The sequence below is a fragment of the Bubalus kerabau genome, chromosome 4 (assembly GCF_029407905.1).
Source record: "Bubalus kerabau isolate K-KA32 ecotype Philippines breed swamp buffalo chromosome 4, PCC_UOA_SB_1v2, whole genome shotgun sequence".
Taxonomy (NCBI): domain Eukaryota; kingdom Metazoa; phylum Chordata; class Mammalia; order Artiodactyla; family Bovidae; genus Bubalus; species Bubalus kerabau.
In genome coordinates, this window is record NC_073627.1 from 169,473,912 (window position 1) to 169,488,467 (window position 14,556).

The 14,556-nt window shown below is 44.2% G+C and overlaps 1 protein-coding gene across 5 annotated transcripts in view; it reads left to right on the forward strand.

Moving 5' to 3' along the window:
- The window catches only part of PALM2AKAP2 (PALM2 and AKAP2 fusion), a 512,284-nt gene that overhangs the window by 473,321 nt on the left and 24,407 nt on the right, over positions 1-14,556 (forward strand). For all 5 annotated transcript variants that reach the window (XM_055579286.1, XM_055579284.1, XM_055579285.1 and 2 more), the window contains one exon: positions 4,033-6,439. In XM_055579286.1, coding sequence (XP_055435261.1) covers positions 4,033-6,439 — 2,407 coding nt within the window. The remainder of the gene's footprint in view (positions 1-4,032; positions 6,440-14,556) is intronic.

The following is a 14,556-nucleotide window of genomic DNA, read 5'->3' on the forward strand; positions in this document are numbered from 1 at the left end:
TTTTGTTTTTAATATTGCAAAAATGTACTGTCAAATGATGTTCTCAAGATATTTAAACTTTTGAATTGGGACAGTTGTTGCTAGTTCAGAATATATCCTTGGAAAAAGGATAGAGTTTTTAAAGTTCTTTAAAAAAAAAAAAAAAAAAGCTGTAGAGCATCTGCTCCTTCATGATCCAACGTGAAAACCATGAAGCACCCAGGAGAAGGGGATGATGCTGACGGAGTGTTCCTGGGGATGCTGTGCGGACAGGCTTAGTTACTCCAATCTCTGTGATCAGCAACAAGAGGTTAATACAGGCAAGTGTTTCACTTCACCTGACCAGACTAAGTAAACCCCAAAATAGATTTATGACTTCCTAGGAAGTATGGGAAATCCAGTTTTTGTTAAGAAAAGGGTGTTGTCTCCTGGAACTTATTGTTGCTGCTAATTTCATCATGGCCCTAAAGAATAAGCCTCCTGCATTTTAAATGAATGAATCCATGACTAACTGAACTATAGAATTAATTACATGCCTTTCTGCTTCTTTCAATGTCACAGTGCCCTTTTTCTTGTCATGTCAACTATTGTAAAGTATTTTCTGTTTCAGTAGAGCAATATTTTTCACCATATTTCAGTCCCAGCAGCTTCCTATTATTTTCCTACCTATTTTCCCTCCCCAAAGCCAAAGGGATAGAAGGAAAGCTCTACTTACTCCCATGAAAATATTAGTAAATCGTTGGCCAAATGAAGCTGCAGGTGGGAGCGTCATGGCAGTCTGATTTTTACCATAGCAGTACTGTGTCTCTTTTTGTTGCTCAGCTTTCCACGGAGCAGGCTAATTTTGACCTAGGTTTTCCTGACGTTTGAATGGCAGCCAATAAGTTTCACGCATTCAAATTTCCTGTAATTCTTAAATGACGTAGAAGTTACTGACAATCACTTTAACAGAAGAATGTTTAATTAATGTTCTTTAAAGGACAGTAGCAGTTGTCTTTGTCATGTCTTTTTAGTTCATTCTAAAGGGTGGCTCAGTGGTAAAGCATCTGCCTGCTAATGCAGGAGACACAGGAGATACAGGTTTGATCCCTGGATTGGGATGATCTCCTGTAGGAGGAAATGGCAACCCACTACAGTATTCTTGCCTTGGAGAATCTCATGGACAGAGGAACCTGCTGGGCTATAGTCCATGGGGTCACAAAGAATCAGATAGGACTGAGTGAGTGAGCTAAGATAAAAGAGCCACTAGTTAACGGTGGTCCCAAATAAAATAAAGATCAGATCAGATCAGTCGCTCAGTCATGTCCGACTCTTTGCGACCCCATGAATCACAGCACACCAGGCCTCCCTGTCCATCACCAACTCCCGGAGTTCACTAAGACTCACGTCCATCAAGTCAGTGATGCCATCCAGCCATCTCATCCTCTGTTGTCCCCTTCTCCTCTTGTCCCCAATCCCTCCCAGCATCAGAGTCTTTTCCAATAAGTCAACTCTTTGCATGAGGTGGCCAAAGTACTGGAGTTTCAGCTTTAGCATCATTCCTTCCAAAGAAATCCCAGGGCTGATCTCCTTCAGAATGGACTGGTTGGATCTCCTTGCAGTCCAAGGGACTCTCAAGAGTCTTCTCCAACACCACAGTTCAAAAGCATCAATTCTTTGGCACTCAGCCTTCTTCACAGTCCAACTCTCACATCCATACATGGCCACTGGAAAAACCATAGCCTTGACTAGACGGACCTTTGTTGGCAAAGCAATGTCTCTGCTTTTGAATATGCTATCTAGGTTGGTCATAACTTTGCTTCCAAGGAGTAAGCATCTTTTAATTTCATGGCTGCAGTCACCATCTGTAGTGATTTTGGAGCCCAGAAAAATAAAGTCAGCCACTGTTTCCCCATCTATTTCCCATGAAGTGATGGGACTGGATGCCATGATCTTTGTTTTCTGAATGTTGAGCTTTAAGCCAACTTTTTCACTCTTCCTCTTTCACTTTCATCAAGAGGCTTTTGAGTTCCTCTTCACTTTCTGCCATAAGGGTGGTATCATCTGCATATCTGAGGTGATTGATATTTCTCCCGGCAATCTTGATTCCAGCTTGTGTTTCTTCCAGTCCAGCGTTTCTCATGATGTACTCTGCATATAAGTTAAATAAACAGGGTGACAATATACAGCCTTGACGAACTCCTTTTCCTATTTGGAACCAGTCTGTTGTTCCATGGCCAGTTCTAACTGTTGCTTCCTGATCTGCATACAGATTTCTCAAGAGGCAGATCAGGTGGTCTGGTATTCCCATCTCTTTCAGAATTTTCCACAGTTTATTGTGATCCACACAGTCAAAGGCTTTGGCATAGTCAATAAGGCAGAAATAGATGTTTTTCTGGAACTCTCTTGCTTTTTCCATGATCCAGCGGATGTTGGCAATTTGATCTCTGGTTCCTCTGCCTTTTCTAAAACAAGCTTGAACATCAGGAGGTTCACAGTTCACATATTGCTGAAGCCTGGCTTGGAGAATTTTGAGCATTACTTTACTAGCATGTGAGATGAGTGCAATTGTGCGGTAGTAGAGATTATAAATCTTAAGTATCAGACTTTGACAAAGACCAGATCAAGAGTGGAAGGTCCTTTGAGACCAGAAGGTTTTGACAAAGAAGGAATATTTATTATTATTGTCTATTATTGAAGAAGGAATACATATTATTTGATTGATTAACTGTAAAGAAGAAGGTGGGAAACAGTGAAGGAAGCCCTCCTCAGTTTGTGGATAACCTTCCAGTTCATGGTTGACCGGTGAGAGTTTCTCAACATTCTGACAGCAGTGCAGAGCATATCGCGTGAGCTTCCATGTTTTTCTAGATATTATGAGCAAATCCATAATCGTCACTTTTCTTGAAAGAATTCTGAAGTTAATCCACTGACGATTATCCTAGGTGGTGTTTTAATAGTATGTTCTAAGTCTTTAATGATGTTTAAATAAAAAATTATATAATACTGCAATTTGCACTGTATTATATCCATAATAGCAGGTACCCTCTAGACCTAAGACGTGAAACAGAGCTGACAAAAGTATTAGTGAAATACTTGAGGGAATTCAAATTAAGCTCACAACTTACCGCTGAATTTTCTGAGATAAACCAGAGACCTTTGGTATGAAAAAATACAATCCTACAGTTTGAAAATTAATCTTAACTAATGCCAAATAAACTGACATGCAATAGATACCTAATGAAAAATATGATGCATTTAAAAACATTAAAAAAGATACAGTTTTCTTATTTAATCACAAAATTGGAGCTGTCACGTATAAAGCATTTTAGGAACTAGATAGGAGGTATTGTTGTCTAGCCTTTCAAAGCAACATTCACTCCTTAACTAAGGAGCATTGTTTTGATGTTGTTCCAGGGAACAGAACTGTGTGAGTCAGTGGCTTTGGTTCTGCGTTTATAATGCACATGGTCAATTTCAGCCATGCAGTGGGATACGGTAGCTCTCAAGGGGCCATTGAAGAGATTTACTGTTTTCCAGTATTTTATTTTGGAAAAATTTTCCTAAAAGTTTCCTGTCTACAGAATAATTGCATTACATCTGGCAGAGAATCATGTTTTCAAGATTGGTTCCTGCAAAAGGGCCTTCTTTTTTATAGCTGGGGACATTACAAATAGTTCTTTAACATTTCTGCAGAAAATGTGCCAAGAAATATTTTGAAAAGTTGTGGTACAATTGATACTTCATCTCTTCCACTTGAGAAATTATTTGAGCAATGTCATCAGATGATCCAAATCCCAATTTACTTTTAAATGTAAAAATGGAACTAGCATTTAATGAAAATTTTATGGACACCAGGTAAGCAAAATGGAATCTCTAAAATTAAGAAAGTTTAGGTACTTGTTACTGTAACAAAATGAATATATGAAGGTCTTTTTAGAAGAGAAACCTTTATTCAAAAGATTCTGCCATTGTTGTTCAGTTTTCCTTCCAGTTAATTATCAGCTCGTCTGAGGTTCACATCCATAAGCAATGACGTCGCTAACTCTGATTTCTGTTTTCTCTTTATTCCAGAAGCCTCCCGAGCTTTCTGAGGATGATACCCGGCTAAAACACGAGACAGACAACTGTAGTGCCAAAGCCCTGGAATCTATCACCAGCTCTCTTCCCCCAGATCACAAGAACATGGAAATTGAGGTCTCTGTTGCAGAATGTAAGAGTGTTACCGGAATCACCTCGACTCCACATTCCATGGACCACCCCTCCCCTTTCTACTCAACCCCCCACAATGGCCTCCTTGCTGATCACCACGAATCTCTGGATAATGACGTGGCCAGAGAGATCCGATATCTAGACGAGGTGCTGGAGGCCAACTGCTGTGATTCCGCTGTGGACGGAACCTACAACGGCACATCCTCCCCGGAGCCTGGAGCAGCCATCTTGGCCGGAAGCCCAAGCCCGCCCGCCCCCGAGGCTGTCCAGCCGGAAGTCACCGAGAGGGCAGCTGGCAGACAGGCTCCTCCGCACTTGGAGCTCCATCAAAGCGACTCTGACACCATGGCCGAGGGCAGAAGAGCCAACGGCCACCCTGCTGAGCAGCCCCGAGACGTACTGGGGGACAGCCTGCAGGTGCCCGTGAGCCCCAGCTCCTCCACCAGCTCACGATGCTCCTCCCGGGACGGGGAGGTGACGCTCACCACGCTCAAGAAGGAAGCCAAGTTCGAGCTGCGTGCCTTCCACGAGGACAAGAAGCCCTCCAAGCTCTTCGAGGACGACGAGAGTGAGAAAGAACAGTACCGTGTCAGGAAAGTGAGGCCTTCAGAAGAGATGCTGGAGCTGGAAAAGGAGAGGCGGGAACTCATCCGGAGTCAGGCTGTGAAGAAGAACCCTGGTATCGCCGCAAAATGGTGGAACCCTCCGCAGGAGAAGACCATCGAGGAGCAACTGGATGAGGAACATCTGGAGTCGCACAAAAAGTACAAGGAGCGCAAGGAGAGGAGGGCGCAGCAGGAGCAACTGCTGATGCAACAGCAGCAGCAGCAGCAGCAGCCCCCACCGCAGCTCTGCACGGCCCCTGCACTCTCACAGGAGCGTCCCTCTGTGACTGATCACCCAAAGGAGGACATCGTCACGGAGCAGATAGACTTCTCTGCGGCACGCAAACAGTTCCAGCAGATGGAGAATTCCAGGCAGACAGTGGCCAGGGGCCAGAGTACACCCAGGCTCTTCTCCATCAAGCCCTTCTACAAACCTCTGGGGTCCATCAACTCAGACAAGACACTGACCATCTCCAGACCAGCTTCTGTCGGGGCACTTCCTGAAGACTCCTCAGCAGCCAAGGGGCAGAAAGCCCACTGTGCCCCAGAGAGTCAGTCTTCTGGAGGAGGGGGCCAGGGCAGCACAGCTCCCCAGGGAAAGGAAGGGCCGTACAGTGAGCCCTCTAAACGCGGGCCCTTATCCAAACTGTGGGCAGAGGATGGTGAGTTCACGAGCGCTCGGGCCGTCCTCACCGTGGTCAAGGATGACGACCCTGGGATCTTGGATCAGTTTTCAAGGTCAGTCAATGTCTCTTTGACTCAAGAGGAGCTGGACTCTGGTTTGGATGAGCTGTCGGTGAGATCCCAGGATACCACTGTCCTGGAGACCCTGTCCAATGACTTCAGCATGGACAATATCAGTGACAGTGGGGCCTCCAATGAGACAACCAATGCCCTGCAGGAGAATTCACTGGCCGATTTTTCTCTGCCCCAGACTCCCCAGACTGACAACCCCTCAGAGGGCCGAGGAGAAGGGGTCTCCAAGTCATTCAGTGATCATGGTTTCTATTCCCCTTTGTCCACACTGGGAGACTCTGCATCAGTTGATGACCCCTTGGAATATCAGGCTGGTCTCCTGGTGCAGAATGCCATTCAACAAGCCATCGCCGAGCAAGTAGACAGAGCTGGGTCTGAAACCACCAAGGGCGGAGCAGAACAACAGGGACCTCAAGTAAGTCAAGAGAAAGCTGGCCCCGGGGTTCCCAGCTCAGAGAAGCCTCAGAGCATGTTTGAACCACCTCAGGTGTCCTCCCCTGTTCAAGAGAAAAGGGATGTATTGCCAAAGATTCTGTCTACTGAAGACAGGGCACTCAGGGAAAGGGGGCCCTCCCAGCCACTGCCGGCGGTACAGCCCAGTGGCCCAATAAACATGGAGGAGACCAGGCCGGAAGGGAGCTACTTCAGCAAGTACTCGGAAGCGGCTGAGTTAAGAAGCACAGCCTCGCTCCTGGCCACTCAAGAGTCTGATGTAATGGTTGGGCCCTTCAAGCTGAGGTCCAGAAAGCAGCGGACTTTGTCCATGATTGAAGAAGAGATCCGAGCAGCCCAGGAAAGGGAAGAGGAGCTGAAGCGGCAGAGACAAGTCTTGCAGAGTACCCAGAGCCCCAAGGCAAAGAACGCCCCGTCACTGCCCTCCCGAGCGTCGTGCTACAAAACTGCTCCAGGTAAGTGAAGTGTCGCAGGCCAGAGACAGATGCTGCAGAAATCAGTGTTGTTGATTCCAGCTTACAGTGTTCTGTGTGGAGCCACCTCCGTGCGTGGCTATCTCAGTGTCACGGAGACACTGGTCCGGGGATCCCAGTGTTCAGAGGCACACAATGGGGATGTCAGAGTGTCTTCTGGAAGACCCTTGAGCCTGGATGGTGTTCGCCGTTCCCCAGAAGGTGTAATGGCTCCTTTCTTGTCCTTCTGCTCTGGCCTTCCTGTAATATAGAGAGTTGTTCTCTGTTTATCGTTCTCTCTTGGTTGAGCTAGGCTGTGTGTGGTGCCAACCTAGAGTCGGCCATCGTGTGGACTGTGTTGACATCAGTAACTTGACCCTCTGTATCTGCAGTTAAATCCAGCTTATCTGGTTTGGGAATGTCTTCTCCTAACCCCTTCTGGATGCTGAGTCTCTTCCCAGCAATGACAGTTATGGGTTGGTATTGCAGATTGACCCATAGAAGATGTTTCTGTCCATCTTCTGTATAATGGGATTTGTCTTTCCTTAAATCACCATAAAGCAATTACTTTGGAATCAGGGTCATCATATCTATTTGTGTTCTGTGACCCTTTTGGAGAAGTTGAGTTCTCTATGTAAAAGACAAGCCTCTAATCTCCTCCCATTGCTTGGACAGTTCCCTATCTTGAATATTTTGTATAGATGGTTGATGTGAATTTCAGTGATAACTATTGTTGCTACCATTATGGATAACAGTGTGACCAGTAATTTTTATTTCCCATTTGGATATGATGTTACTTGGGGAACCGCACATCCTGCCACAGAGAAGGGCTGCTCAAAGTGTGGTCTGAGCTCATTTATGACTATTCTTGGTCCATGCTAAGATCAGTCCAGACATTGGTAAAGAGTTTGAAAACTCTTGGAGCAATTTATACTGTCTTCAAATCCAAGTGTAGGATTTTGTGTTTTTTTTTAAAGTATTGGTCCATAATGGATAGGGCAGAAAAACTATTCCTTCACTGGAGAGAATTTCAGAAGTGTTGCCTTGCCGTGTAATTACTGTATTTAGCTTGGTCTATTCAGACCTTGGGCTTCTCACGTAGCTCAGTCGATAAAGAATCTGCCTGCAATGCTTGAGACCTGGGTTCGATTCCTGGGTCAGGAAGATCCCCTGGAGAAGGAAATGGCAACCCACTCCAGTATTCTTGCTTGGAAAATCCCAGGGACAGAGGAGGCTGGCAGACTACAGTCCATAGGGTTGCAAGAGTTGTACACGGCTTCGCACTATCTTTCTCCTTTTCTTCTTCTTCCAGACCTTAATCCCATCTTGATTCCTTAATCAAGATCAAATCTATAATGACACAAGTTAACTCTTTCCTTATTAACCTTTAAATTTGAAAACAATGTCGAAGCTAAAGGAAAGTCCCCTAATGAAGTACCAATATAGTTTTTATTTAGAAATGTTTAAGAGTAAGCTGCCAGCATGATGCTCAATCACCCCCAGTTTTGTAGAATGTCCCTCAGTTTGGGTTTGTCAGATATTTTCAGGTGATTATGTTCGGGTTATGCATCTTGGGTAGGAATAACACAGAACGGATGCTGACTCTCATAGTATTCAATCAGGTAGGGTATCACGTCAGTCTGCCCCATTACAGAGGCAGATGTTAACTCTTTTCACTTAATACTGATTTTGATGGCTTGATTGAAGGAGTGTTTGCCAGGCTTCTACACAGTAAAGTTACTTTTTCTTTTTGTGATTAACAAATACTCTGTGGGGAAATACTTTGGTGCTTTGTATGTGATCTTCATCCCTCTCTATAATAGATGATCTCGTGGATTCCTGTTATATTTAGTAGGTTATAATCCATTTCTGTTGTTATTTTTATCCTTAATTACTCAAATATAGTTCATAGGAGCCCTTTCAAGCTCACTGTAGTGCCCTTTTGACATGTCTCCATTATTTGGGCATATCTTTACTTTCTGGTGCTGCAAAATGTTTCAGTCTCATCTTGTACTTTCCTAACCCTGGAATCAGCCCTTTCGATAAAGAGCATTAGTTCTTGTTAGTGGAGAATGGTGGTATTTTTAGTGGTATTTAGAAACCAAGATCTGGGTGCTTGGTGTGCTCACTGCTATTAGATAGGCACTGCTCCCAGGCACTCTCAATAGTCAGAAGTGTATCTTACCTACCTACCTACCTACCTACTGAAAACCCTGATACCTTTAATTTTAATCTAATACCACATGGTTCATTTTCTATCTTTGCAGATTTGTAACCTTCTCCTTGGCAACAAGATACCTGGTTCCTATTATTCCTTATTTATTTGTTATTTGATCAGTTCCCCCCTGTGAAACCAATCTACTGTTTTCCTCACCAAACATCGACTCCAGCGTCACTTTTTAGGTAGCCACTGCTGTCCCCTGCACGTTCCTCACCCATCTTGGACCCCAGCACCCTATATTGGGTCACTCGTCTCCCTGCCTACCTTGCTCTGGCTCCCACACACCACTCTGGGCCACTGTGGCTCCTCCCCCGCTCCTTGCAGAAACCTGTCTCAATCAGCTCCACCTAATGGCTTTTGGACTAAATTGTTCAGGAAGGAAAGGGGAGGGAGCAGGAAGAGGAATAGCATGGTGACTCTCCTGATATGTTTCTTAATTCCTTCAAGTTACAGGGTAATAGGCAACTGAGTGAGTGAGTGAGTGAGGCACAGAAAACTTTCAGGGGAGGTTTTTTTGGTCTCTGCTTAATGGTGACTTGCTGGCTTTCCCTAAAGGTCCTTACTTGTCAAGTTCACTTCAAATTCTTGTGGGCTGGCTTGGCACAGAGATGCAGTTGGGCATTCTATATGATATTCTGGGAAAAGGTTTAGTACCACTGAATTCAGCCCAGTCTGGGGAGCCTACCATCACAAGGGTGTGATTGTAAAGGACCTCCATAAGAGCCTGCAGTCTCACTAATGGAGGAAGTCTTTGCAGGCACCTCAGCAACTTCTGCTCACATGGCAGGCAGATTCCATGGCTCTGATCAGTTACAGCTGTTCCACTTACCTAGAACCTTCTGTACATTGCATATGCTCAGTGGTATTTTCAGTTTTTTCCTCTCCACCTCTTAACTGAACCCCTTACCATCTTGCTTCCATATTTTTCTAGCACACAAACAAAAATTAAGACATTTCAACACTTTCCTGACCTGCTGTGGTTTGTCAGGCTTCCCACCAGACTTTTAAACAAGACAGAATCCTAAGGTATGCCCCCTGCAGCCCCGTATTGATTTCTTTATACTTCCCCCTATGCTAATGTTAATCTCCTCCCCCATATTCCATCCCCACAGGGTTGATCCTGCTCCTTTAGTAAATGGTCAGTCATCCCTGCAGCCTGCTTGGGTCTGTCTGTCACACTGAGCACAGTCATGATAATGACCTGCTTTGCAGCTCATTTCTTCATGTTTATCTCTAGAGCCCTGAAAGTAGATGGCAGGACTTCCCAGAATTACAACATGGACTGAAAGAAACTGAATGCAAAAGGCAATTTTTTTCTATCCATGCCTGGAAATGTTTAGATTATTGTTTGGCCAGCCAGCTTCTTAATTCGTGATCAGGAAGGAGGCTGACACATCACTCTGAGCCGCCAAACTGGACCATTCATGGTGAGGATCAGAACTGTTGGTTCCAGTTTTGGTTTTGTGAATGGAGATGTTGCTGAGTCCCTACTCTACTACTCTATGTTTCATGCCATTAGAGGGGATTCAGCCAGTTCATTGAATGACTCATAGTGACAATTTGATATTAAGTGATGACAAATACACTTTTTAACATCTATAGTAGAAATTAGGCTGGTGACATGTTGGAATCCTAAAATCTTAAGGCAAGGAAAATTCACTGAGAGCCAAAATGTGATAAGGAAAGAGAAGTGCTTTCCAAATATTTCCCCGGGTGTTGAAAAGATACTTGTTATTGCATTTGGTTCTCTTCCCTTTTGAGACTGGAAGATGATGGGATTCTGTTTTCAAAAGTATGTAATCATTTTCAAAGACGAATTATTAGGAGAAATTTTATGGAAATTTAATCTCCTTGGTTCTTATGTAATTGTTTTATTTAAAGCTTTTTTTCTTTTTTAATATGGACCATTTTTCAAGTCTTTTGAATTTGTTACAATATCATTTCTGTGTTGCGGGTCAGGGGTGGGTTGGCCATGAGGCCTATAGAATCTAGCTCCTCAACCGGAGATGGAGCTCCCACCCCCTGCATTGGAAGTCGAAGTCTTAACCACTGGACTGCTAGGAAAGTCCCTCTAATGTGATTTTTAAAGGAAGAAGAGTTTAAATAGAGTTTGTGTGGCATTTGTTCATACAGAAATGAAAAAGGCAGATAAAGTCCCCACCATCAGGGAACTTAGTTCGGTAATAGAAGCAGCCAACAAAGATAGCTGTTTCATCACAGAGGAGCGTGGAGACCTGTGTTAGTGTGGGGCCAGGAAGACCACCTTATGGGGAGGGTCACCAAAGTCTTCCTTTCTCTCGAAACTATCATCTAAGCTTTGAACTGAAGGTGTGGAAGTTTTGTTCAGGGAAAGGGAAAGGATGTTCCAGTCACAAGGAAGGGCCCTTAGAGAGGCCCCAAAGGAAGAACACATTTGAGGTGCTTAAATAAAGTTCGGGTGGGTTAAAGGAAGAGATAGAAAACAAAACAAAAGAAAGTTGATTTGGAGCCAGACAGTGAAGAGCTATGTGAATCACGCTAAAGGTTTTAGATTTTACACTTTATCCTGTGGTCAGTGGGAAGCCAGGGAGGACTTTTCAAAGGGGTGATTATCTCCACACCACTAAAGCTATCCTGCCTTCATCCGGGAATTGATGGATTTTAAAAGTCATTCCGCTCTCCCGAGTCTGTCCTACGGGCTTCTTTTCTACGTAGGTCTAAAGGCCTGCCACCATTTTGACGAGTGCCCTGGGTTATAAGAGAAGCTATGCTCCCAAGATGTGGGATGGTACTTAGAGAATAAAGGAAGCTCTTCAGCAGGTACTCAACCCCCACACTGCCGTAAAACACCCTTGAGGAATGAGTTTGGGAGGGAAACCCAAACATTTTACTCAAGTTACAATCAAGACCTTTTCAAAATGTGTTTTCATAGGAAGGGTGTCAACAGACAGTTCTCTCTTTAGGGCTGTGTCTATTGTTAGATATCCTGATTACACTTCCCAGTTCTTGGCAGGCTAGAGAACCCAGTTAGTTAGGTGATGATTAGCATAGTTTTTTGAACTAGTTTGCATTTTCATGCCTGGTGTTGAATTGATTTACCAAGTCAGTGCCCAGTAGGACATTCTGGATAGCGGTCAAGGCAAAGATATGAATATTGAGTCCCATAACTTGTCTGTTGAGGTCTTTTAATATGTGGAAAGATGTAATAGTTATACACCTTATAAAAATAAAATTTCCAAGGGTTTTTGACTTCTGTGGTCAGTTTGAATTAAGATTGCATGTGTGATTATCATTATATTATTATAAAGTTTTTGGACTGGGTACTTTTCTTTTCCCTTCATTATCTTCCACTGTCACAAAAAAAATGTCCTAGGCGGAAAAAAGTATTTATATCAGCACAGTATTCACAGCGCAGAGCTTGGTGGCCTTGTTCCACGATAAACAGCTGAATTAGGTTGAGTCTCACTTGTTGCTGTTCAGTTGTGAAGTCATGTCTCTTTGCAACCCTATAGACTGCAGTGCTCCAGGCTTCCCTGTGCATCACTATCTCCTGGAGTTGCTCAAATTCATGTCCATTGGGTTGGTGATGCTATCTAACTGTCTCATCCTCTGCCGCCCTCTCTTCTCCTGCTCTCAATGTTTCCAAGCATGAGTCTTTTCCAATGAGTTGACTGTACACATCAGGTGGCCAGAGTATTGGAGCTTCAGCATCAGTCCTTCCACTGAATATTCAGGGTTGATTTCCTTTAGGATTGACTCCTTTGATCTCCTTGTATGAGTCTCACTTGAGATGCCCCCAGTCCTCCACAGAGTAGAAGACCTTGTGTGTGTGACTGATGGAAGTATTCCCCTGCCCAGGTCCAGCTAAGAGAGGGCTGTCCTTCAGGAGTGCCTAGGATTTCCCTGTCCTGCTGGCAAGTACAAATTGTGCCGCTTCCAGGGGCCCAGCTGACTGTGTAAAGGTTCTTTTTTTGTTTTGTTTTACAATTTTGTTTATTTGACCATGCCACAAGGCATATGGGATCTTAACTCCCCAACCAGGGATCAATCCCATGTTCTCTGCAGTGGAAGTGCCTTATCCACTGGACTTCCAGGGAAGTCCTTGTGTAAAGGTTCTACAGCTGAATGTGGTGTCCTACAGACAGTTATATCTACCAACATGTTCCCTGAACATTCGCTGGTGACACAAGCCTAATCATGGTAGCTACAACTCACCAAGACCTTAACGTTGAGTACTACTCTAATTCCTTCATACACAGTTTACACCTTTTCATTTTCACATTTAATCTCCCCAACAGCCCTCCAAGATAGAATCCAAATTATCCAAACTCTTGAGAGTATATTCCATATTTTTCCAGATAGAGTCCACATTTTTCTTATGTTAGAAAGGCCATAAAGTGTATGTACCATTACTTAGAAAAGCCGTTCAATGCATGTAATAGTATTTAACATACCCAGTAAGGTCCAGGGCAACACCTGTCATCAAATTCGATTTCTGTTGTGAAACTTAGGAAGAGTTAGTTCTATTAAGTGGAATCAGTAAAGACCAAGAAGAAGCTCATGCTGGTTCACATCAGGGTTTGTTGCCAAAGAAGTTATGATAAAAATTTTTTGGGGGTGGGGTGGGGCCGGGGAGGGGGTTGGAATTGTCGCTTAAGAGATCATTAACCTGTGGTATTATTCTGTTTTCAGTAACAAAGCCCAGAGAGATTAGGCCAGTTGCCTGAGGTCACCCAGCTAGCAAGTGGAAAAGCCAGGTTCAAGCTCAGGCTTGTTTGACTTCAGAGGCCATAGTCTTTGTACACTTCTTGTCCTCTGCTGGACCTGCTCATCTGCTTCTGAGGTCTATGAGGTGCATAGTAACAGTCCCTCTCTCCACTCAAGTCTCCCTCTACCCTCTCCCCAGTCTCAGGGCTAACCCCTGCTTTCTCTGGGTCCTCCTCCCTCTCCTTTTTGGAGCCATGATTGCTCTGGAGTCCTCTGCTCCCAGTGGTCTAGGTGAATGAATTTTCTTGCAGAGGCCATGAGACAGTGCTACCCTAGTGACCTAGGATGGTTCCTTTGTGCTTTCAGAACTTAATTCCAGTGCTTCAAATTACAGTAGGGAAAACTGCTGGTTCTGTCCCAAGATCTAAGCAGATGGCCTAGGGACTAACATCGTCCACGTCAGCCATCTAGCCTGGCTGCTCTTGTGAGTTCTTCCTGAACGTTTATGCCCAGGAGGAAACTCGGTCATTCACTCCAGAGAGAGGCTCATTGTCTGAAAGAAACAGGCACTCAAGCAAGGAATCTGTTTCTTAATCTGAGGATGAGGGGGAAAAGTGTTCACTCCATTGCCTGAACACTTCTGGCAAAGTGGGGCCAGAGCTGACCAAATTCATTTACTAGTGTTCGTTGAACACCATGTCTGCTCTCTGCTTTTGTTCTCTTTTGCTCTTTAAGATAAGATAGTTCCTTCTGCCTTGAACCAGAAACTCCTTGTATTTTTTGTATCTGAACCCAGCAAATAGGTTCATTAAAAAAAAAAAATGCATGCCATTTGGGAAGGAATTGGTAAGAAAGTTTAGATCAAAATAGTTTGGCAAGGGATGAAGGTATGTGGTGAAATCAGGACTTCTCAAGTTACAGAATTCAAAGTTCTTTTTGGACATTGCCTTCAGTGGTTTAAAAAGGCCACTGCCATGGTTAAACCCATCAGCCTAACTTCTGAGAAGATACAGACTCTGGCCTTTGTTCTGTGACAAACCTATGATCATGTATTCTGGATTATAGAACTTTAGAAAAGAGCAACACTTCCCAGCACTCCCTTCTGCAGCAGGTTCTGCTGTCATCGCTGATTGTGCTGGGTCTTCTGGTATACCCAGGGTTGTCTGGGTTGTCACCTGCCTTGCTGGGGACACCACGTGGTGGTCCTTTTCCT